Raw genomic sequence first — 23985 nt, forward strand, 5'->3', positions numbered from 1 at the left:
TTGTTAACCAGATATTAGCTGATAAAACTTTAAAGATGACAGGCAGTGTATTGGGAAGCTATTGAACTAGGGAGTGGTGAAGTTGAAAACTGTCTTGTTGCTATATGCTGGACAGCAGACGTAGATCTGCACTTGTCGTGTTCTGTGGTGGATGCTACTCCTCACCTGTGGGGAAGGAGCTTTACAAGAAGATCTTGTTCTCTATTTTCCATTGCTTCTGGGAGCTGCATGTTCATTGGGAGAAGCAGTGATTCCTATCAGAGTTTCGCCAAGTGAGACAAATATGTACCTATTTTATAAGTAATCTGGAAAATCATTTGTTTCAGGTACTGAGCAGTACAGTGAGTATACAGGCTATGCAGAAACTTATCGGTGGGCAAGAAGCCATGAAGATAAGACTCCAAGGTAAAGTTTAAGTGAAGGAACAAGTAAATGTTACAAATTTAATACCTTGGTGCTCTTAAGTATTTCCTAGCATTTGCCTTGATAGAATATTTGACTGCTTGATGCTGCTCTCTTCAGTAGAGCAAACAAGTTAAGAAAGTTATATTAATAATAAGATGTTAATGCTAACAAGTGGTACCTGACCATATGTTGGTTCTTAGACCAACATCTTTTATAGTTGTATGTATTTAATCCACATTTTTGTTAAAATACTGACTGGACTGTGGATTGTAATGTCACAAGAATCTTGACAATGATACCTCAGGTGCAACAGTGCAGTTCATGTGTGGCAAAATAAAATTTAATATCGTGAATCTGAGTAGAAAGCTCTGAGCTCTTGAATTTATTTCTCCAACAATGTTGTCATAGTGTATACAAAATATTATTCATTTGGTAGAGAAACATACATAATATACTCATTTAAATGTTGAAGGAAGACAGAGAGGCACTGACCTTGCAGTGTTCTGATGTACTTAATAAACAGTGCTGTGTAATTGGATTTGTTTCATGTTTATGCCCAAATTTGTGGTGCAACCTGTCTCACTTCTGATGCTGCTTTCCTTCCCAACCCACAGAGAGAGAGAGCACTCCATTGTCTGTTAGGAGTTCACCTTTTTAACTACTTCTAACAGAGAAGCTTTGCAGAGAACTACTCATTTTGAGTTCAGGTTATATGGCCAATATTAAACAACTAATGTCATCTACTTTTCTTCCCCCTCCAATTTTAGGGATGAATGGCAACGCCGCCACACTGAAATTGTTGCTATAGATGCATTTCACTTCAGACGGTTCCTTGATCAGTTTGGTCCAGAGAAAATTAGAAGAGAGCTCAACAAGGCCAGTAACTTCTTAAATCAGCCTACAGTCTAATGTTTACAGTACCTTTTCAAATATTTTTGTATTATTGTCTTCAGCTAAGGAAGTTCTTACTTAGTTGTTTCTCATATAAAAAAAAGATGAACTTCGGGGTTTTGCTATCCAATGTTAAACACAAGATGGTCAAATATAACTCTTGTCCTTTGAAACACCATTCAAAGGTATAAAATACTTTTAGAAATATAAATGAAACTTGCATATATGTTTTGTTGACTCTTCCCTTCCTACTTCTAAATGACAGGCTGAGAGTTGGCATTCTTCAGCATGGAGAAGAGAAGGCTTCAGAGAGAGGCTTATTTCATCCTTCCAGTACCTAAAGGGGGCTTAAAAAAAGGAGAGAGAAGGACCTTTTATACAGGGAGATAGTGACACTACAAGGTTTTAAACTGAAAGAGGGCAGGTTTAGATTAGATATTAGGAAGAAATTTTTTACTGTGAGAGTGGCGAAGCACTAGAACAGGTTGGAAGCTGTGGATGCCCCATCCCTGGGAGTGTTCAAGGCCAGCTAGGATGGGGCCCTGAACAACCTGATGTACTGAATGTCATCCCTTCCCATGGCATGGGGGTTAGAACTAGATGATCTTCAAGGTTCCTTCCAACTCAAATCATTCTATGATTCAGAATTATGGTATTAAGTTCTTTTCCTGTGCTTTGCTCTGCTGAATCCTACTCAGCTGTGCAGTCAAGGTGGAGAAGGAGGTGCCTCATGTTTTAACATGGTGACAGTTCATAGATGTGGTGCCACTTCCTTTTCTTGCACCTTTCTTCTCTGCTCTTGGGGTATTGACATATTACTTGAGAGTTTATCTTTTCATATGTTGATGACTTCTTGATTTCAGATCCAGCTGCTCATAAATCCCCATTCTTTATTTCCACAAGAGCTGTAAGGGTGGTTGCAGCTGGATATACATGCCAGTTAGAGCGTACAGTGTTCAGAAGCCTGACAAATCAGGCCAGTTTTAATCCTTTAAACAAAACTTCTAGACTGACATTCGAGACCAGCACACTTCCTACTAATAATTATTAATCATTATCAGTGTGTATTCAAAGTTGTCAGTCCTTGACCTTGCCCTGAGTTATCTGTGTGTGTACAGAACTGCACTTCCTTGATGGTCCTTGATAGTCTCAGACATCAAAGTTGCCAGGCTGAAGAGCTCTTTGCCAAGGGAAGCTGTAACTGTGGTGGGCATGTTTTTTCCTGTCCTCTGCCTATTTGGGGATTTTGTCCTTAAAGAAGATATTTGAGATGGTTCCCAGCCCTTGGTCTCTGCCCTGGACTATGTGCTGCATGATGTTTGGAAACACTGGGTTACTTTCCCTAGCCATTGCAGGTGCTTTAACATTTGCATGGCTGAGATTTTCCTGTTATTTGGTTTTCTTGTTTCACTGCTGCTCTTTAGTTGAAGTTAAAGCAGTCTTTTCCCAGGTTTTGGGGTTGTACTTTTTCAGTGACTAGTAATGGCTATCAGAGAGCTGTTTATATTAAAAGATCTTAGCTTTCAACCTGTGCCCATGTTTTCAAGACCTCTGCTGTTATCCCACACACAGATTTTATCTCCTAACATGCTGTATCTGGAATCAGTCTCCAGTTCACGTAGCAAATTCTTCTAAGCTGGTACAAATACTGCTGGGCTGGAACGAGGCCCTTGCTGGGGTGAGGCACAGGTGGTGAAAGGCCTGTTACAGCAATGACAGCACTGCTTTTACTGAGCAGTTGAGTACAAGAATGGTAATTCAGTTATGCTGTATTAGTGTGCTTATGTTTGGGTTCAGAATGTGCTAATGATGAAGTCTCCTTGGTGTCCTTCTACATTTAGAGATGCAGCATCTGCTTTAGCTTGGATGCTGAATATAAGGGCTCTGTACTGCAGGTGTTAAAGCCTCCTGCTTCCTGTAGTATAGCAGAGTGTAGAATAACATAGGATGTATTTTAAACAAATTCAAACATAGGAGTAGGCTGCCCAGATTCTCAACCAGAAGAGTAATACACCCCTTCAAGATGATGTACAGTGCTGAAGGACTAATTTAATTTAGTTGTAAAACCTTAGCATCTTGACTAAAGTAACATTTATCAGCTTGTTTCTTCGTGGTTGATAATGAAATTAGCCCTGTAAAAGACAGTTAAGTACATTTTGTAAATTTCACTGATGTCTTAGAACAAAATTCAAATTACCTACATCAGCAAATTTATGATCTGCCTACAGTTTTTAGTTTTATTGAGTGAATTTGGATTTTTAAAATAAATTATGGTAGATCAGTGCAACTTTTATAAAGTGTATTGGTTTGGCTGATGTTGTTTTATGAGGACTAATTTGGTATTGAAAGAAAATTTTAAGCCTGAGTTAATTCTCTGCTTATTACAGTAAAGATTTGATCAAGCTTATTGGAGTTTCTTCAGTATTTTAATTATTCACATATTTTTTTCATGTACTGTGGTGGAGTTTTCCATTTCATTTAATATTAACCTTAACAGTTTTCTGTGGGTAAAAGCAAGTTGATGGAATAAACTGCAACTGCATTTTTAGTATAAGGTAATAAATCAGGACCCATATACCCCAGTATATGCAGACAGGCTTTGAAATACAAGTGTTAGTAAACAGAGCTCAGGATCCAGGAGTTCTTTTGTTTGTCTGTTATCTTGTTGGACACTATGAAATTATTGAAAACAACCTCAGGTGATTCTTCTTAAAACGTGTATCTTCTTATAACTGTGCATGATTTCTCTAAGATCGTTTGTCTTAAAGAACCAGATGTTCATTCCCAGTTAGTTTCCTCAAAAGTTAGATGTCTGAGGCTGACCCTTGTTTTTGGTTTAACCCATACCCAGAAAACAAGATTAATATGTCTGCAGTCAGCTGTTCAGAGTAAGAAAAAAATGAATCACTGTATCTGATTTCAGCATGAAGGTTTGCAGATCTGTGTGTAAGACATGTCACTGTTCTATCCTTGCTACCCCTTGAAATGATTGCCTAGTAAAGACTCTCGCTAGCAATGATTTCTCCAGTTAAAGTTTCGCTTTCCAAATCCTAGGGAACAACTGACTTATAACTGGACTGGCAATCCCACTCATAAATGTCATTAAGACTATTTTTATAATCCCCAATTAAAAAAAAGTTGCAGCTTCATATTTGACAAGAAGTGCTTCCCTAAGAATTATGGTATGCAGAACATGTTTCAAATGGTGCTGAATGTGAGAATTGTATGTAACAGCTTTATATGAAAACAAACTAATTGTAAGCATTACACAACTTCAAGTGTATGTTCTCTCATATTATTTAGAAGTTGTTACAACTTAAACCCAGATTCTTTTATGTAGTTTAAAAGTAACAGCTTTTCTGCTTCTGATATGGAAGTAACTCCTTTAAAACTGCACAGAAACCTTTCATATTCCTGCATTCCTAGGTGAAACTTATCTAAAATATTGATACATTGTCTCTTTAAAAAAAAAGTGATGAGTTTTCTTTGTCCTTTGTTTGCTATGAAAAATCACATGGGATCACTTACTTAGATATTTTTCTTCATTGCTGCTGAAGTCCTCCCAAGTATTTGCTGATGACTTATTGTGTCTGACGAGACAGGTTTTGTTCTCTGTGTCCTGGTAACTTGAGAAACACATGCCTATTAAGTAAAAGCTGAAAAGAAAATGCCATCCTGTTGCAACATCAATCCATTTCCCAGCTGGGAGGATGGAATTTGAAGAATTATTGTGCCCACAGCCAGTGTACTGGCTTGCTTGGCCCACAAGTTTGGTGCAAACTTGCTTTGGACATTAATCACGCTAATGGCTCTGACTTGGAAGAGCTGCATGCACCTGATGATGTGTAAGTGCTCATTATGTAAACTCTGAATCAGGGCACCCTGCTGAATTTAACTGAATTATAGCAGAAGTCTGAATTTGCAGCTTAGATCAGATTGGAGTGAAACTGTGGGTACTTCAGTCTATATTAGACAATTGTACCAACTCAATACATTTTTGTACTGTTGAAAAACTTCCCAAAGAGATTTATCTTTTCTTCTGTACATGGAAGCACCTGCCTTTACTCCAGGTTTATTAGTGAATATCACACTTTCTCCTCCTACCCTCATTTGTTTCATTAGACCTCATTTTGTATTTTATTTTGAATTCTGAGGAATTTTGGTGATACTGGATACAGCAGTTCAGCTGTTATGTAATCTAAACAGGCCAAAAAGCAACAAACATGCTACCATCTACTGTTAGTTGTTCTCTGCTCTGGATATCCTGATAAGATTCCTGTAGCTGGGGTGAAATCCCTGGGACTCAGCACTTGTATCTTAATTTTTAACTTGGATCCAAGTAAGGCAAAATTCTTCTTGCCTTAAATGTTTTTGTTACTGATCTTAAATTTAAAGGAAGACTAATGGTATATTGAAGTAGTTTGAATTTGGCGTTGCTAGAAGACAATCCTGATTATTGTTGTCATCTTACTGTTTGAAAGTGTTGCACCAGACTGCCTATCAAATTCATCTTCTGCCTCTTGTCTGCATGCAGGCCTACTGTGGCTTCTCTCGACCCAATGTTCCACCTCAACATCTCTCTGCAATAGCCACAGGAAACTGGGGATGTGGTGCCTTTGGAGGGGACTCCCGATTAAAAGGTAAATTGCGGAAATTTTCTTATGTCCAAAAGAATCAAATAACTGAGATTTTGATCCTTGGCCATATGTTTTCGTTCAAGTACATTTTTTGGTTTTATTCTAATTAATACAATTTAGCCAAGAATTGGAATAGTAGTTAAAATGTCCATAGAACTGGTTCATTAGCTTTGAACTTTAGGCCATGAGTAATGTGGCCTTAAACAGTAAAAAAGCACACTGCTTTTATGTGGTGTTTTCAGTTTAAAGTGTGAGGTAAGTACGTGATGGTAAAATGCTGGGTTTAGAGGGACCTGTAGCACTGAAACCTTCAAAAGCATGGATACACAGTTTTAGTTCTCAAAAGAACATGTTCATTGCAGTTGTCAGTCATATAAATCAGTTGGCCTTTCTGGAGCAGACTTTTTAGATTATGTCTGAAATTCATATCTCTGCAGAGCTGTTTAAAGTACCTGGTAATTTGCAAGGCTTCACAAATTTGCTGGCAGTCCTTAATGTTTAGTTTTGCTCCTTAATATATTGCTGTATGCCAGAGAGGTTTCCAGTCACTTAGACATGCTTCTTTCTTTCCTGACTTGCCTGTTATATCACTCACTTTCTCATGTTCTTTTATATTTAATTAGAGTATTTATAATGCAGCAGATATCACATGCCTACATTCATTTAAGACCTTTTCCATCAAGTCAAGAACTGATGGATCCTGACATGTAAATTGATACCCTGACTCATATAGTCCTAAGTAGAAATTTACATTTTTCTTGTTTCCAGACATTTGGAGAGTATAAAATTTTCTTTTCTGAATGGCTTTAAGTAGCTACATTGAGACAAACAATCATCAGGCTCCCAGCTTCATTAGCTTTCTTTCTTAATGTGTTTTATTCATTGAGCATCTATTTTTTTCTCAATGCTCATTGATTTCCTGACAGTTGTTTTTTGATGTCCATTAGATAAAATGGGCTGCCAAGTGCAGGTTGTCAATACCAGGGGCAGTATTCACTGCAGGATCTGAGCATATTTCGTTTGTGTTAGGGAGGTTTAATAAACACTTTAATTTGCATAAGGTCTTTGTCTTGGGTCTCAACTTTCATATCCCATGTATATTTTTTTTAATGTGTGGCTTTCTGATAAAATTATGGCTCATCTGATTTAACCCATTATTTTTTCAACACTAGATGTGTCTTTTAGAATAGGGGTTGCTCACTGCATCACTGAGTCCAAGTAAATAGCTGTTGTTGTCCACAGTGGCTTGATAGTGTATTGGAATGACAAAATAGTTTTCATAGTTTAAAATGTTACTTTTTGATCTATATTCTCAAATATCCACCCTTGTCCTTTAAGAATTAATATCTGGATCTGTAACAGAGCCTTTCAGAACCACCAAAATATTTGATGCGATTGGATATAACCGGATAAGTGCCATAATGCACTATGATATTTCATCATGATCTTTTTGAGTTGCAAATTAAAGGAACACACTTGTGTATAAAATATGGTTTCACTCAAGGTCACAAATGATGCAAAATCTTAAGTCTTCTTAAGGGAGGAAAAAAATAACCTGACTTGATAAAAAAGACCTGGTATGTAAACAAGCCAGATTCCAGCTAAGTTAGGGAAATTTCTACAGAATTTCAGTATAAACTCAAGACTTTCAATACTGAAAAAAATAGGTTTATATAATCGGGAGAAGTTGGAAGATCTTGTCTTGCTTTTGAAACCAGAGGATAATTTAGCAATTAGTAGCTGCTGGAGCTCTGTGCAACTGTCTAAACACTGGAAAAGTGTTGTTTTATTGAAAATGCAAAGGAAGTGATCTGATGAGGCATCTCATAAATACATAAATTTAACTTCTGTCGATTGTGAGAAAGTGCTCCTTAGCTGAATTGCTGTTCTTGCTTATGAAGTTCACTAGGAAGGGTGCTTTAAAAAGGCCTCTGTAGGATTAGTGGGAGGAGAGGAAAGCAGGCCTCTGGCCTCATGGAAATGCTGCTGAGGTGCTGCTGTGGTATTTCTGGGGTCCTGGATGTGCCTCATGGGCAGCGAGTGCCGGGTGTTGGCCCCAGTGTGGCATCGCTGTGCCTGCAGTGGGAGTCCAGCTCTGCTGCTCTCCCTGTGATGCTTCTCTCTGTATCAGTAGCATGGAAATTTCACATGGTGTTGTGTATCATTAATGTCCAGAAGACTGAGAGGTCTGATTCCTGACAGAAACTTTAGTCCTAGTTTCATAAGATTTACAGCAATTCAAAATAAACAGGAGGATATTTTTAATATCTTCTGTAAAGTGAAACTGCATTGTTTGTTTGGAATGAATAATAGTATTCATTAGGTTCTGTTCCCCTATGCAAGCCAGTTAATTGGACTCTTTAAAAGCAGAACTACTGAAGCTTTACTAAATCCACAGCTGGTTCAGTAGTTTAATTAAAATATCATTCCCAGATTGAGATTAATTTCACATGTGAATCATGTAATTTATAATTTTAGCAATGGGTTTACAAGAGGGTTTTTTTGATTAAAGAATGCAGTATTTTATTAGGTCTCTGTTTAAAAATGTGAAAGATTTGTTAGCTATGAACAGCTTTCTATTTAGCTTCCACTAGCAGGTGGCAATGCAGTATGTATGCTGTTTTATTTAGCATTAATCTTTACAAAGACAATATTAATCACATTTTAATTAACTCTACTTACTGGGTAGAAAAGGAAAGAATTAATATCAGAACTGTACCAGTAGGCTCTGAAGTAAGACAAGCTGCAATAGATTAAATAGTTGCTGGGGTCCATTATTTGGACTGTTGTAACATTCCCTGGAATGAAGGTGTGACTGATCACTTGCCTCTGTGACACTCCAGCCTCGCAGGACTGGTTGGTGAAAGACCTGTGTTGGTGAAAGTTTGGTGCTACCTGAGAGGTTCCTTGTTCTTCTCTTTCTGGTTCTTGGCTCTGTAGCCTGGGGCCCTCCCCTGCCTCAGCTCTGGCTCTTGGCAAACCCTTCACTCAGCCAATTCAGCTGCTGTTCTAGCAGAATACAACTCCTACAACTTTTCTGCCAGTAAATGGAATTGGGACAATTGAGTCCCTGAGAGCTGCAGAAAAGTCAGGAGGTGGGTGAGAAGTGGACCAGAGCCACTTTCTCCAGTTGCAGTGGGTCATTAGCTTGGCTCAGCTGGACTGTTGATCAAGACCCCACATCATTCCTCAAGATGAATCTTCAAAAACCTGTTTCCAAAATAGGAAGCATTTTCTTTCTTTTCCATATAGAACAGAGTCTTATCTATATTGTAATGTTGACATTGACAAAACTTGGGATGCAGCTTGGTCCAGTGAGTGTGACAGAAAGCTGGAGGTTAAATAACATGAGTTGCATTCTTAGCATCAGCACTCACTTCCTACAGGTCAGCCTGAGCCCATTGTATTCCATGCTGCTTGTCTCTGTTATGGGTGTGGTGGACACCTTAAATTGCACAGTACGAGGCTGCAGAACCACAGATCTCCTCTGGGAAGCTAAAGCTGGGTCAGCTCCTGCTTTGCATAGCTTACCTAGGGTTGGCTCCATTCCTTCTGACAGGTGACAGAGCATGGAAATGGTTTGTACCCCACTGTCTGTGGCTCAATGCAAGCAGCTCAAACTAGGATGTGAGATGGGGCACTGTTGCCTTGTGCTGCCACAGGCATTTATTGGATAATTAGTGGCTGAGTCCTGGCACAGACCAGAAGAAACCCCTCTGAGTTTCAAGCACATTGTTTATCTGCAAAGTAAGAGTGGTTGTTACTAGCAGAATACTTCAGCATCTGAGCTGCAGTGCCCAGTATTCTTAATTTTAACTACCCGTTGTTCAGATTGCTTTGCAGTGTTCACCTGGAGATGGGTGCTGTGATTCTTTGGTGTAAACTTAGGCTGTGTTTTTCCCTTCAGCAAATGGTTTGATCCTGTATTTATGTGTATAATCTCTTTTGTTGTTTCAGCCTTAATACAGATATTGGCAGCTGCTGAGGCTGGACGTGATATTGTTTATTTTACCTTTGGAGATGTGGAGCTGATGCGGGATATTTACAGCATGCATACTTTTCTCTGTGAGAAGGGCCAAACTATTGGTGAGCATAAAAAAATATATCCTTGAAACAAAGAGACTTAACCAACTCTGTAAGTAGAAATTTTCCAATAGGAATTATGGTCATCAAGTCCTGAACACAAGCACATAGGTCTTGGCTTATTTCTATCTGTTTCCAGAATGGAGAACTCTTCTGATTCAGGGTCAACAGTGTAATCTGTTAGAAGACTTCTGGAATTCTTTCTAATTCACTTGGGAGTTAAGCTGTAGAATCTGGAAAACACAGATATATGTCGTAGGTAGAAGGTTTGCAAAAGCTTTTAATATAACTCAGCAATGGTTTAAAAAGGGAAAAATCTGCTTACACATTCCTGATACAGATTTGTCTTACAGTGTAATTGGCAGTACATTTGTAAGTAACGTGTATGCAAGCCCAGTGTTGGGCTAGCTGGTGCAGGAAGTTGAGGGAGCCCATCCTCTGTTCTGAACAACCTAAAGCAGTCACATTCCCATTACATGGCTGTCTGCCTCCTCTACCACTGCTCATTGAGAGAGACATTCCTAGCCACTATGTCTGTGTGCATGTGCATTGCTAACCTTCATTTGCAATCATGCATTGCTCATATGGCATGTTCTTACGTGTTTTTTTAATTATTTCTTTTTTGTTTTGTTTTTTTTAAGGGGACATTTATAGGTTGTTGCTGAGATACTACAATGAAGAATGCAGAAACTGTTCCACTTCAGGACCAGATGTCAAGCTGTACTCTTTCATATACAACACCATTGAGTCCTATGCAGATTCTACTGATGATGATGATGAAGAAGAAAAAGGGTTGTGCTTTGAAGATTAAAATAAATGTATCTGATCAGAATAATGTTTATCTCCTCCCACTGGTATATTGTGTGAAATGCTGGACATAATGAATGAGCTGGCTTAACTCAATCTATATTTACTGCATTGGTAGTTATGTATAACATTCAAACAAAAAAACTACAAACACCTTTGAGAAACTAGATTTCTTTGTTTGGTTTCATACATGAAAATCTTGTTCATGTGTGTACAGAAAAATTTCTTTGGTAAGTCTGGATTGTGTTATACCTTGTTAAGTAGAATATTTTGGTACATGTGTATTTCACTCAAGAGATTGCTGAAAGACTTTAGAATATTTCCCTGTACTCCTTTGCCTTTATTTTTCAGAACTCTTATGTAGATTCCTTACACAGACTCAGAGCTGGAGTGCAGGCAGCCATGGAGCTCTGGGATGATGTCAGAGAGAAGTGCTGTAATGATTGTTCTTGCTGAAAATTGTCATAATCCTTAAGACTACCACGGTGCCATCAGTGTTCTTACCAAAGTTTTCGTTCGTTTAACTTAAAATGTCCTGGGTTTAATCTATTTTTTTAATAAATGGTTAAAAATTTAAAGATTCTGGAGGAGCTATAATGCATTTCACAACTGTGTGGTCTCTATCAAATCAGGCATAAGGTGAGCATGAAGAAGTAGAGAAAAAACCAAGTACGGGAGAGTGGGAAAATGAGAAATGTGACCAAAGCAGAGGGAAACATTTTCATGTGAAACTGTTCAATACCATTTTGGTGGTGCTATCTGTTACCACATTGAACAAGGTCTTAGTCTATTTGAAGTTTCTCAAGGTTCAGTGCTGCTGGTGATATTTGAATTAAGGTCTGTTAGTTGTGTTTATGTTGTCATATCAGTTCTCCTTTATCACAGTGTGCATATATGTGAGTATAAGATCCCCATGGGATAACATGAGTGAGGAAACAAATCACCTATCAGTGGGAGGAAAGTCTGCAGGCTACAGGTAAGGATGTGAGGTCTTGTTAGGAGTTTGCACCTGTGTCATTTTAGACATGGGAATGGTAACAGTGCAGAGTCAGCGACAGATGTGTAAAAACTGTGCTGTTACTACCTGTGAATACCAAATTAGTGCTGCTGTAGTACACTGATAGTTTACACAAAACTGCAGATACATCTGTGATGAAACTTCTTCAGGTCTACATACAGGGCCAATCCAGTGAGACTTGTCTTTTAGTAGTTTAAGCTCGGATTAAGCCCAAATTCCTAAGTTTAGCCTCCTCTTTGTTAGATTTTCAGGTCTGTCATGGTTGCTATTACGAGTCAGCAATACAAGTAAAACTGCAGCAGGAAATGTAGTGACCTAAGCCTCTAATATCAATGAATCCTTTTGACTTATGTCAGATAAAACTTCTCCAAGCCTCAAAGACACCATGGTAATTAAATGCCAGAAGCTGTTGGCAGTCTGGCTTACAGTAAAGCACTCACTGAGCTGCTCTGGGGGAAGCAATAGGGAAGAGTTTGGGTTGTTTATAAACACCTTCAGAGTTCTATGCCTTGGCATTAAGCCTAAGTGGGGGAAGGTGATGGACACAGCAGTTTAAGGGTTTTTTCCTGTTCTTCCTGTAATTTTCTCCACCCCTGTCCATTATAAGGAAGAGATTTGTGCTAGAATTCAGGCTTCTTTCTGTGTTTGCAATATATGTCCTCAGATTTAGCAGAAGTCGTTTCCTCCTGATGTTTCAATGTTGGCTCAGATTCTGGTAATAGGAATAACAGTGTTTTATTAGCTGATTGGATCTTATTTGGGCATTTAGGTTAAACTAGGATAGTGCTTCTAGATGCATTGCTGATGATAAATGTACCCTGTTAATTATGACAAGTGATGGAAAACTGGTGCTATCTGCCAAACCTTCTTCACCTTACTACTCAGGATTTCCTATAAGAAGAGATTAACAGAATTTGTTCCTAAACAACTGGAAAAAATAGAGCAAAAAGCTTTAGATGGCTAGATATGACCTCCCTTTATTGTAGCTAAATGCATTTTTGTTAGTGCAATATGAATTTTCTTTGTAAGAAGTGGTTGGTCATGTATGAAAAATGTACCATATATGGTGGAATAAAATTCTACTTCAACCCCAGAAACAGAAGAATTTAACTTCAGAAGGATTCTCCGATGATCATATTAGAGGAATTCAGTTAAAAGAGTTCTTGCAGTGTCAAGTGCTTCCCTGATAATCCTAGTCTTTTTATGCAGTCTGTAGTTTCAGTGATACTGAGAGTTTTCTAATATGGGGAAGAATGCCTTTTGTTTGAGATCATTCATTAGGGTATGTTTACCATACTTGTTTTTTTTTCCCTTATGAATTATGCTTGTATGGACAGGAGGAGAGGAAAGTAACTCATTTAATGTGGTGTCTGAATAAGAGTGACATATCCTGCATTCTGTGGTGTGTTCCTGATCTTGTAAAGGGCAACATTGCAAGAATGCTTTGAATATGACTTTTATCACAGGCAGGCTGAAGAATTTATTTTTCTTGGGTTTTTTTGGGGTTGAGGTTTTTTAAGTAGGGGGGTTTTTTTGGTGGTTTTTTTGTGGGTTTTTTTTGTTTGGTTGGTTTTTTTTGGTTGGTTTTGGAGGGTTTTTTGGTTGGTTTTTTTTGGGTTGTTTTGTTTGTTTTTTCTTTAAGCAAAATAGCCCAAAATCAGCAAGTTAACAATGATGTTACATTCTCATGATGTTCTAATTCAGGAAAAGCTGAACTGCCCAGAATGCTGCATGTCAGCCCAATATGTGCTCTGCATCTTTCTTTTTCCCTCCACCCACCACTCTCTGTTTACAAACTACCCAAAATGTTTTCTTTTAGTGAGGCCTTTGGTGCTCTGCTGGAAGTAGAGTGGAATGGAGATGCTGATGATCTCCTTGTGCAGCCTAGAGAGCTTCAGTTTCACTCTTCCAGAAACCTGTTTATGGAGTATTCCGGGTTTGGGTTTTTTTATTACTTTAGGGATGTTTGCTATATGATTTCCAATAAAAATAAACTTCCTACCAAAACGTTTGTTTTATACTTTTTAGTGGCTAAATGGAATGTTTATGGTGGAACTACAACAGGCAGTCATGTCGATTGCAATGTTGCCTCGTAGCCAAGTTTGGTGTTGGAGCACTTCTGTTGTTTTACGGCTCTTGCACCTAAATGGCTCAGTTTTGAGGTTTTCTTATCTGATGAAGAGTACCCAATACTGTATATATTAATTTATAAACTGTTCAAGTGTTCCTGACAGTCTTCTAAACTTACAGTTTATGCACCATTATATTATATTGATTTTTCTGGATATGTATGCTAATGTTTACATAATTTTGTAGGAATATGATTAAAAAATTCTGACTGAAGCAAGGTTTTGTGATTTTTCCTTTCCAGGACAGAGAAATTCCAGCACATTTGAACACACATGGCACAGCACTACAGTTAGTTTTAGCAGTAAGTTGACACATTAAACATAGCTGAGAAGTTTATTCCTACTGTACAGTAGAGTGGTTGCTTCCATCTGTGCAGCACTGTAAAAGGGAATTAGCTACTGTAAATTGGGAGGGTGTGGTTTCATCCATGTGTATGGACATATGCAGACATTTTGATGTTGGTTCCCAGGCTTTAGGTAAGCAAGCAAGTGTTGGGAATACTCTTTGAACTTCATGAAGGAAATGTCACTAAACAAAAGCAAATAAACCCCTAAAAAGTGTAAATAATAAACATGTTGCATAAGTGTTCATAGGGTTTGTAAGAGTGGGGCTGAAATCCTCCTAAATGAGATTTCAAACTGCTTTTCAAAAATCTTGTTTTAAGCCAGTAAGGAATTCATTTTTTTAGCATTGTAGAAAATTAGGATAAAAATATTGTATGATTGCTCCAGGTTTTATATGCAGCTGTGGTTATTAAGTTTGCAGTGTTAATACTGAAGGATTTAGTCCGTCGTACATGGATGCCATTCTCCATGAGCAGTGTCTGGCCGAGAGCAGGATGAGCTGGGGATGGCAGGGCTCTGATTGTGTGGGCTGGGTAGGGAGAAGGGTCGATGCCCTTCGTGTTGTACCTTGTAAACCCCAGGTGGGGGGAGGCAGAAGGTGCTCACACTCTGCTGCTGCAGTGCAAAAGCAGCTGCCAGTCTCTCCTGTCCCCAGCTGTCACTGATCTCACTGTAATCAGCAAACACCTTCAGGAATACACTGTATTAGTTCTTAAAAGCAACTGGAGCCTGGGAAGATATCCCTGCGAATAAAGCACAATTTGCTTCACCATGTGCTTTTCCCATTTTTTCCCACTGTTTTCCCACCTATGTCAGTTTGGATAGAGGAGTCCCAGACAACTGAATTTCACACTTATGACGTTTACATCCTAAACATTCTGCATCCTCTCAGCCTGAGCAGCGTTATATGGCAGAAGGATGGACAGATGGATGCCAGACCTTGGGATTCCTAAAGCTGTTAAAAACTCTGTCAGGGTCACTGAGGTAACTGTGAGTTAGTCAGTGTGGGGTGATGCAATGTTTGCTCTGGGAGGATGACTGGGGTTCTTTTTGTTTTTTAATATCTGCATAAAGTCATCTTTCACTTTTTTTGTGGTACATTCGTGACAGGAGTGAGAACATCCATAAAATCGTAGAAACTGCAAGATGCTACAGCTGTCTGAAGCTGTTAGGTTTTTTTAGCTCAGAATTGAGTATTTATGATCTTGTTTTGTGCTAACAGTGTTTCATGCTCATTTATCATTGCTTAAGTGAGTGTGACCTGGAAGCTGCATAGGAGGTATCTGTCACTGATAACTCCATTACAGCAATGCCATCAATTCCTGCTTAGCTGAGCTGTCAGCCGGGGCTTCACTGCACGCTTCTGGTAAGTGGCACTTGGTCTGCAGTTAAGGGAAGCACTGGTGTGTTCCAAGTCCTCTTGGCAATGCTGTGTCACACTAGATGGTGGGTATGTGTGTGTGTGTGCTCTGCTGTGCCTGCAGATGCATTGCAGGGGATTAAAGAAGCTGCCGTGGGCGACAGGGAGTGTGGATCATTAATATTGTTGTTAATCAGCTGCTGTAAATCTGCAAAGCAGGGCACAGGGGAACCTGAGCACTAGAGAGGAGGAGAGAGAGAGAGATTGCACTGTCTTTACAACCTGGCTGTGCTTGCTCAGGAGTTCAAACACGTCAATCCTCTAAATCAGGTGGATTGCACTGAAAATCCTTTGCAAAACTGATCTGCCAAACAACAAGAAAAAGACAGGTTTTTGTGCTGGTTTTTTCCTGTGTTTTTTCTTTATTTATTACTGGTATTTTAAACAGGTGATACTAAAAATGTGAGATTTTTTGCCCTTTTTTCTTTCATTGTTGAGTATCTAAGAGGACCACTGTGATGTTCAAATTTGCAGAGTAATGGAATACTCTGCAATGAGGGGATTTCTTTTTTGGGTGTAAAATGGCAAGAGCTTGCCTGATTGGGTAAAGATTACTGAAAAGCCTCAACTCCTCCTTCTACCCAAGTGTTAACTGTTGGTTTGTGTAAATCTTCTCTTGGAGAATTCATGTAACACGCAGGTAAGAACCTACTTACTCTGTACAGAACTTCCCATAGATGCTTTGTCTTCCCTGCTCCCTTATTTTCACTTGGAAGGCCCAGTTCAGTAGCACCTTTTTGTTTGTTTGTTTGTTTTTAAAGAGATGCCTTCTGCAAATTATTGGAATTTTTATACCTACTGTAGCTGCTTCCTATTAGTTATCGAAGTGAGATTCTGCACAGATAAAAACTGCATTTGCTAAATAAGAAGGAGGCAAAAGACCAGTGAGGCAGATTTGTTTTTAAAGTCCATGTTTAGAGTTAACAGAACAAGAGACAAGAATGTAGTGCCACATGTGACACTACCAACTTGGATGGAAGACATGTTATATGTGTTAGCATCTAGTCACTGTCTCTATGCAAATAATGAAATTTCCTTCCCAGGCTATTTTTGTAGGAAGGTACTAATGTCAAATTGCAAACTGTTTGTTTTAATACATCCCTGTGTCATCACTTTTTTTAAATGTCTGACCTTAGCTAAAGGTTACAGGCATTAAGGGTGTTTTTACCTGGAAATACAATGTTTGTGAGCTTTTGTGTAAACTACAGTTTACACTGGGAACAATGTCTGAAGTATGTGAGGAATTAAACCTCTGTGAATCCTGCCTGGATGTGCTCTGTAATGGCTGCTGAGCATCTGACATCTTTTCGAGGTGGAGGAGTGTGCTAGGAGACTTCTTGCTCAAAGACAGTGCTTTCACCCTTCTACACTCACTTGGTGGAGACAGAAAATTATTTGTTGGAAACAGTTATATTTATTCTCAGAAATTACTATTAGAAACTGCTACATCCAGTGTACCTATTAAAAAACAGAGCAAACCAGGAAAGCAAAGACAGAATCAGGGGTAAACTTCAATGTTTTCACATTTATCACAGGAGTCTGCTCTAGTCATGCTCTCTAAACATGATGCTTGGATTCTCTCAGAAATTGGCATCAAGACCAACTATAAGAGGGGCATGGATGTACGTTCCCAATTAGCCTTTAGTTTTCAAGTTTGCAGGTCTTTGCAAAGAGGGCAGAAAACTCTTTAGAGAGGCAACTGGTTTTTGTTTCTGTGTTCCATTTGCTGAGTTGCCATCTCCCATGTGTTGGTGTCCAAGGAGAAACCTGTATGAGTTCCCTTGGGTGCCTGTTAGATTAATGTTTTTCATTTGTGAAAGACTGTCCTGACTGGACACTGACACTGCTTTGCTTACAGGGGAGGGAAAGAAAGGTGAGGTTTCTTTGAAAATAGCAACGTGAGCTCTGAGCGTGTCTGGGTAAGTCACTTTTGTTTTGGAACTCCATGGGGAAATTACAAACTTAAATCTTGCAACTTTAGAATTGGGAATAAGAAAAACATGGAAAATTTTCTGCAGGCTGCCTGGTTAGGTCAAGTCATTTTGTTTTGTGTACCTGGAACACCAGAAAGTAGTTTTTCAGTTAAATATTTCCACAGGGTTGTGTGTCTTCCCATGTTAATGGTGTCCTCTTTTGTGATCTTGAATAACCAGGCAAGTGAGTAACTGTATCCCTGTGTAGATATGGCAGGGTGTCCCCTCTGGCACTGTTGGCCTTGCAGGACTGACCAGGGTGAAAAGCACAGTATTATAGATCTTGTCCCTGGAGTTTAACCTGCTCCATTCACAAAGGGAACATATTTGTTGAATTATTCTATTGTGCTATTTCAACATCAGGTGTTACCCACAAAGGGACACTTAGGAAAGTTCATGATCCTGAACTATGACATTAGTGTGGATTATAACTAAGCAGAAAGACGTTTTGTTTTCTTCTATTTCAAAGGGAAGTTAAATCAATCAATTAATTGTGTCCACTTAAGATTTAGATGTAGTTTATGTCAACTGCTTTAGAGATACTTCGGAAGAATCCTCTTGCATGGCCTTGTGATAATGAGGATTTGGCTCCTCTGCACATGTACACCACCTTTCAGCTGGAAGTTGATGGGAAGTGCTGAATTTGCTCATTTTTTCATTTATCAAAGCATCTTGGCACACCAGATGCAATAAAGATATTGTATAGATCAAAGTGTTTAATCATGGCATGAAGTTAATTTTGCCAAGATTTGAAGACTTACCTTTTCAGAATTAAAGGCTTAGAAAATTGCTGTGAATAGCTAAATCCTGTTAATGAATAATGACAAAATTTTCCTTAATGTACTAGGAATTGATTGGATCTAAACCAAAATGTCATGAAAATAAATTAAGGTAATTGTGTTTTGTACCCTTTTATATAAAGGACATGGTCCTAAAAATATTGTATTTTCAAATCCAGACCTAACTCTATCTCCAAAATGCCTGCATTGTAAGGTAATCTTATTGCAGTTTTAAGTCATTATTTCGCCTGTTGCCTGAGGAATTTTACAGCAGAGCAGTATTAATAAGATGCCAGGAGTACAAATTTCACAACTTAATCTCTGTCATAAATAGAACTCATATAAACAAAGTGGCATTTTCATTCATAATTACATGACCTGCGGCAAATGTGGGTCAGGAATGAAAGGATGTTTGATGTTACATTCTGTGGAAAATCAAAACTTGTATTTTGACAAGAAAAGTTAAAAAAAAAAAAATCGGTGTCTTCTGGACAAGGATTGAACATACTGCAACTTTGAGAAAAGGAGGCTTCTAATTCATCCACATTGTAAATCTCAGCTAAGTGGCATTGAGACTTTACTGTTGGTGATGACAATTTCCTGAGCATTCAGATGAAAAAAAGAGACCTACTGACTGATTGAGTGCACACCCCCCCTCATTCTGCCAATTCCACAAACACAAAAACTAGGCAGCCAAACCCAAAAGACTGAATTTAAAATGCAACAGATTCGAAGCACCTTTTTTTTTCTTGTCTGAAACTGGGCCATTTGATTGTGAGCAATCATGAGGACTAGATGTTTCTAATGACAACTAAGTACCTCCTAAAGTCATATGACTTCAGCGTCTCTGGCTCTGAATCTTTTGACTGACTTTTTTGCTTGGTTTTGTTTTAAAGTTTTTGAAGTCTGAAATTGTTTCCCAGTTGTTTGCATGTGAGCTGGAAACACTCAGATGAACCTGCACCTTCTGCATGTCAGTTTTGGAAGGGTTTTGTTACCCTGACTGACAGCAAGAACCTCTTTTGTCTGCTAGGAAAGCTTTTGGCCCCAGTAGTTTGAAGGATTTCAAGGCTAATAAGATTTCTGTTTGCTTTAAACAAGCATCCTCCTCTTTTTACCTCCAATCTTGATTACATGTGACCTTCAGAGAGCCTCCAAATGTTAATAAATTACTTGGAGATTGGGTTTTGCTACAGTCCAGTGTAAAATTGTACCCATGGAAACTGTTTAATCTGTGATCAAAATAAGGCATTTATATACTTAAATGAGCAGGGTAAGGATTTGCTGTTCTCAAGATTTCTGTGGCAATGACCTGACAGAGCTATGACTTAAGTTAAATCCAACTTCAGATTCTGATCTCTAGCGATACTTGGCCAATGTTTTACTTGGTGGCACACACAGCAATGTATGGATCAAAATGAACGTCTTGAAACAACAAGTAGTGCCAGGCATTCTCTGCTGCCCTAGTATTTCTGAAGGGCTGAGATATAACACAAGCAGCAGCCAGTGGCCCAAGTATCATAATGTATTTGGTAGTTTGGTATGTTAAAGCCTTTCAAAAAATGAGCATATGGAACGTCCCCGGGTGGGGGAAATTCTCTGAAGTGGACTGAGAGAAAGAATGAGCCAAGAGGAGGCGAGGGACTCATGATTGTCCCCTCTCAGCCAGTGTCCAGCAGGCACAGGCAGGTCACACAGTGCCACAACTCCCGGTTCGGTGGGTGAAACCCTCGTGTGTTTTGTCCCACGCTTGAGAGGGTGTTAATTCCTTGCGAAACCCTCTTTGTTTACTGAAGTGCTTGCTTTATCTCTCTCTGTTCTAGTCTGATGGCCTCACTGCTCTGATGGCTCCTCAGAAGTGTCTAGCCGATGATCTCAGCCCCGGCCCGAAAGGCTCACCCTTGTCTGCAGGACGAGTCGTAATTCAGGCTCCCGGCTCTCTCCCGCTAAGCCGCTATGGCAGGCGAGCGCTGCGGTGAAAGCTGCGACCACTGTGCTTAGTGGCTTTACAGTATTGACTGAACTGCCACATGCAAACTCATCTGCTTAAGGCTTGGGCTAATCACAGTGCCCAAAATGATATGCAATCCTTGCTCTTTGCAGCTAGAGCCTTCCCTTGCTGCAAGGTCCAGGGTGGTAATGAGTGAGGATCATGATTTGCTAGCTGGATTGAGTAAGAAACGACAGGTAGGAGTTATTTCTCACTTGCCAAACACCTTCACAGACTTTTCAATAGATTTCTATAATTGGCTTCAGTGACAGCCTCCCACAGGCGCTGTGCACATACAGGGGAATGGGTCTGTGCAGGAGAGGTCTGTTCATTAAGGCAACATCTGTAATTGCTTTAGGCTGCCACAGCAAAAACACTAAAACTCCAAACCTACCATCATTACCACCAAAACTCACCTTATTGTGGGCCGTGCTTTTCACTTAATGATGATCTTCTTCATGTAGTGTTCTGTGCATTATGATTAATCAGACTAGGATGTCATGCAGCTCAAAATGCCTTCAAATGGAGCTGTAGGGAGACTTTTCACAAGCACCATCCCGACATCCCCTGGTAACTGGCCTGCAGAGACTGGAGAGCTGAACACTGTTAGGAAACTGTGTCCTGAGCTCCACCACTTAAGCATTAGTGCAATTCAGTGAGCTTGGCATCGATGGGTGAGGACTTTGAAAAACAGGAGGATCTGTGCAATGTGACAGCATGGACTGCACAGCAAGTTAGTCTGAAAGGAATTCAGAGCCAAGTTAGAACAATTTATTCTGAGATGATAAAACAAGCACAAAATGACACACTGCAGGCAAGTTTGAGGTAAGTTGTTGCATTTTTCCTTTAACACCAACATTATTTTTCTGAAAGTTTCTTTGGTGATACGGTGGCTGCTAATGGATCAACAGTCCATGTGAAGCATGGACAGTAATCTCACCTTGGTAACTGAGATGCTCAGGTGTCTACTCAGCTCTGATGTTTCTTTCTTACTGGGGAACAACTGTACAGTTAACTGGCAAAAAAAAAGTAAGGGAAGCACAGAGCTGTTTCAGCTGTGAAGCAGAATCTCTCTCTAATACTGTCCAGCTGAGTCCAGCACTGTGAATGTAATGTTTCCAAATGGCCACTGTCAGGAAAATAAGTAATGATTGTGACTCTGCACGTAATGGATTTGATATTCACAGCCCACCCCGACCCTTGGGTATTTTACATTAGTACTTTCACTGAAGGTTGCTTTGGCTCAGGCACCGCAGGAGAAAGAGTTGGGGGTTGCAAGAGGTAAGTGTTACAAAGAAATTATAAACTTTTAACTGTACAACAAGTTTGAAGAGGAGCTCCAAAAGATATGTTTTTACTTCTGAAAAACAGAAGTAAACAGAAAAGCCTGTTTAGTTATTGCAGAATAACTCAGTAGGGACAGTGCATCTAAGGGAACTCTAGCTTTGAGGCACAACGTGGTGTTGATTAGTGCAAATAAAGCTCTTCAAGAGCCACCTTTCAGCAATTACAATCAGACACTGCCACTGTGGCTTCAAAAGCTTCATTAGCAAACCCTGCTCCCAGTGAGAGCTGCAAATCTCTGATACCCCAGAAGTTTTAGCTGATGGAGAACTGTCTTGCCTTATTTATTTTCTTCCAAATGAAAGAAGTCGGAAGATAATTACACATTCCTTCATCCTGATAAATAGCATTAAAAATAAAAATAGATCCTCCTGAAGAAAACGCAGCCGGTGATATAGTTTTAAAGAGATGAGGATAATTTTCTGGTTGAGTATTATAAGTCAGGGTACCTTCATGTTTTATTTTCACCTAAAGGGACAACCTAAAAAAATGCAGTGTATTTTAGCCAAAAGAAAGGTATCAAAAACAACTTATCTTTTTCTATTTTTGTTAAGACTCTCTTATGAAACACCTGCAAATACTGAAAACAATTTTCTACCAGTTTTCTCCTAATCCACTGGTGACATAGAAAATTCTTTTGTGGTTAGGGAAAGGGCAGTTGGCAGTGCTTTGTTAATCGTCATCCTGCCAAAAGCTGCAGGCTTTTTCACAGTGCCAGTGGTGATCTATTTCCACAGTAAGTGGGAAGACTTCTTGCTGTTTTGCCTGCCAATGTACTAACTTCCCATTAAAATACTGGGACAAATTAAGTTTAGTGCTCTTGCTAATTTCCACATGAATTCATTATTTGGCAGCTATAATAAATGTTGTATGCCAGAGTTCCTCCCTAACTTACGTCTCTTACTGACTTGCTGCTTTGTATCTGCTGTAGTTATTTGTTTACTCTGAGAATTTAGTGATAATACGGTGAAATATCAAAGAAATAATTACAGCAATAGTTGCTTTTGTTCTTGTAGTTGTAATGGGCTAATTTATTAGGAAAGACTCATGAAACCACCAACTAGAAGCTGTGTTTTCTTGATTTTCAATGGTCTCTATTGTCTGGCTTGTCTCTCTCTAACAGATCTGTGGCCAGACAAATGGGCTCCTGCAGTTTGATTCTACCCAGGAATATGTTTGGAGAATAAAGTCACTTGAGGATAACCTGTTGGCCAGAATCGATCGAGGAACAGTCTTCAGTGATATTGGTCTTCCAATAAAACACTCTGTACTTGTAAGCTGCTTCCTCCAGAGCAATACAGCCTGAAATTTTAGAACAGAGAATAATTAAACGCAAGATAGCTGCTATCCATATAGAACTATCAATTTTGTCTGTTGACCAAATACTGATTGCATTCTTACCCTTAGGTTCGACGTGACTTCTGTTGTGAAATTGGTACGAATCATGGATGCTTCAGTCAGGTTTGAAGGAACCTTGGAGGTCATCCAGGGCAACTCCTGCTCAAAGCAGGATCAACACTGAAGTTAGACCAGGCTGATCAGGTCTTTGTTCAGCTGTGTCTGTAAACCTCCAAGGATGGAAGATCCACCATATTTCTGGGTCCCTGTTGCAATGTTTGTTTATCCTCTGAGTGAAAAATGTTTTCCTTGTGTCTAGATGGAACCATTTCTATTTCACCATCTCATCCTCCTGCCATGCAGCGCTGTGAAGAGCCTGGCTTAGCTGGCTCTGTCTTCCTGTTGAACCCCCTCCCCTACCCAGGTTATCCCTACAGCTTAAAGGGCAGTAATTGCTTCCCTCCAGCTCCTGGCTCTGCTTCTGTTGGCACAGCCCAGCATGCCGTTGGCTTCCCTTGCTGCCTCACATTTAACCTGCCCAATGCAAGAAGCAGTGTGATACCGGGACTGATTTTTCTGTCCCTCAGACACCCAGCAGCATGTCTCCTTTGCCATGGGAATACTGTTCAGGGAAGTCAAGGATATTACTGAAGCTTATGGCACAAAGCCAAGGTTTCAGCAAGCAAAGGGAACACAAAGAACCCATGTGAAATTCCTCACATAAACTTTTCTGCATATGTAATTAATATGCTTCTCCAAAGTAGGACTGGGAAGGGACAAAAGCCTGATAAATTATATGTTGACAAAAAAAGAAGATAAAAGAGAC

At 39.4% G+C, this 23985-nt stretch overlaps 1 protein-coding gene across 2 annotated transcripts in view; it reads left to right on the forward strand.

Annotated features, from left to right (window-relative positions):
• Positions 1–14180, forward strand: part of PARG (poly(ADP-ribose) glycohydrolase) — a 64152-nt gene extending 49972 nt beyond the window's left edge. For both annotated transcript variants that reach the window (XM_027649436.1, XM_027649435.1), the window contains exons 14-18: positions 327–405; positions 1173–1281; positions 5831–5936; positions 9891–10019; positions 10658–14180. In XM_027649436.1, the coding sequence (XP_027505237.1) occupies positions 327–405; positions 1173–1281; positions 5831–5936; positions 9891–10019; positions 10658–10827 (593 nt within the window). In that variant the 3' untranslated portion in view covers positions 10828–14180. The remainder of the gene's footprint in view (positions 1–326; positions 406–1172; positions 1282–5830; positions 5937–9890; positions 10020–10657) is intronic.
• The last annotated feature ends 9805 nt before the right edge of the window (positions 14181–23985 follow it).

The sequence above is a fragment of the Corapipo altera genome, unplaced genomic scaffold, assembly GCF_003945725.1.
Source record: "Corapipo altera isolate COAL_440 unplaced genomic scaffold, ASM394572v1 53, whole genome shotgun sequence".
NCBI lineage: Eukaryota > Metazoa > Chordata > Aves > Passeriformes > Pipridae > Corapipo > Corapipo altera.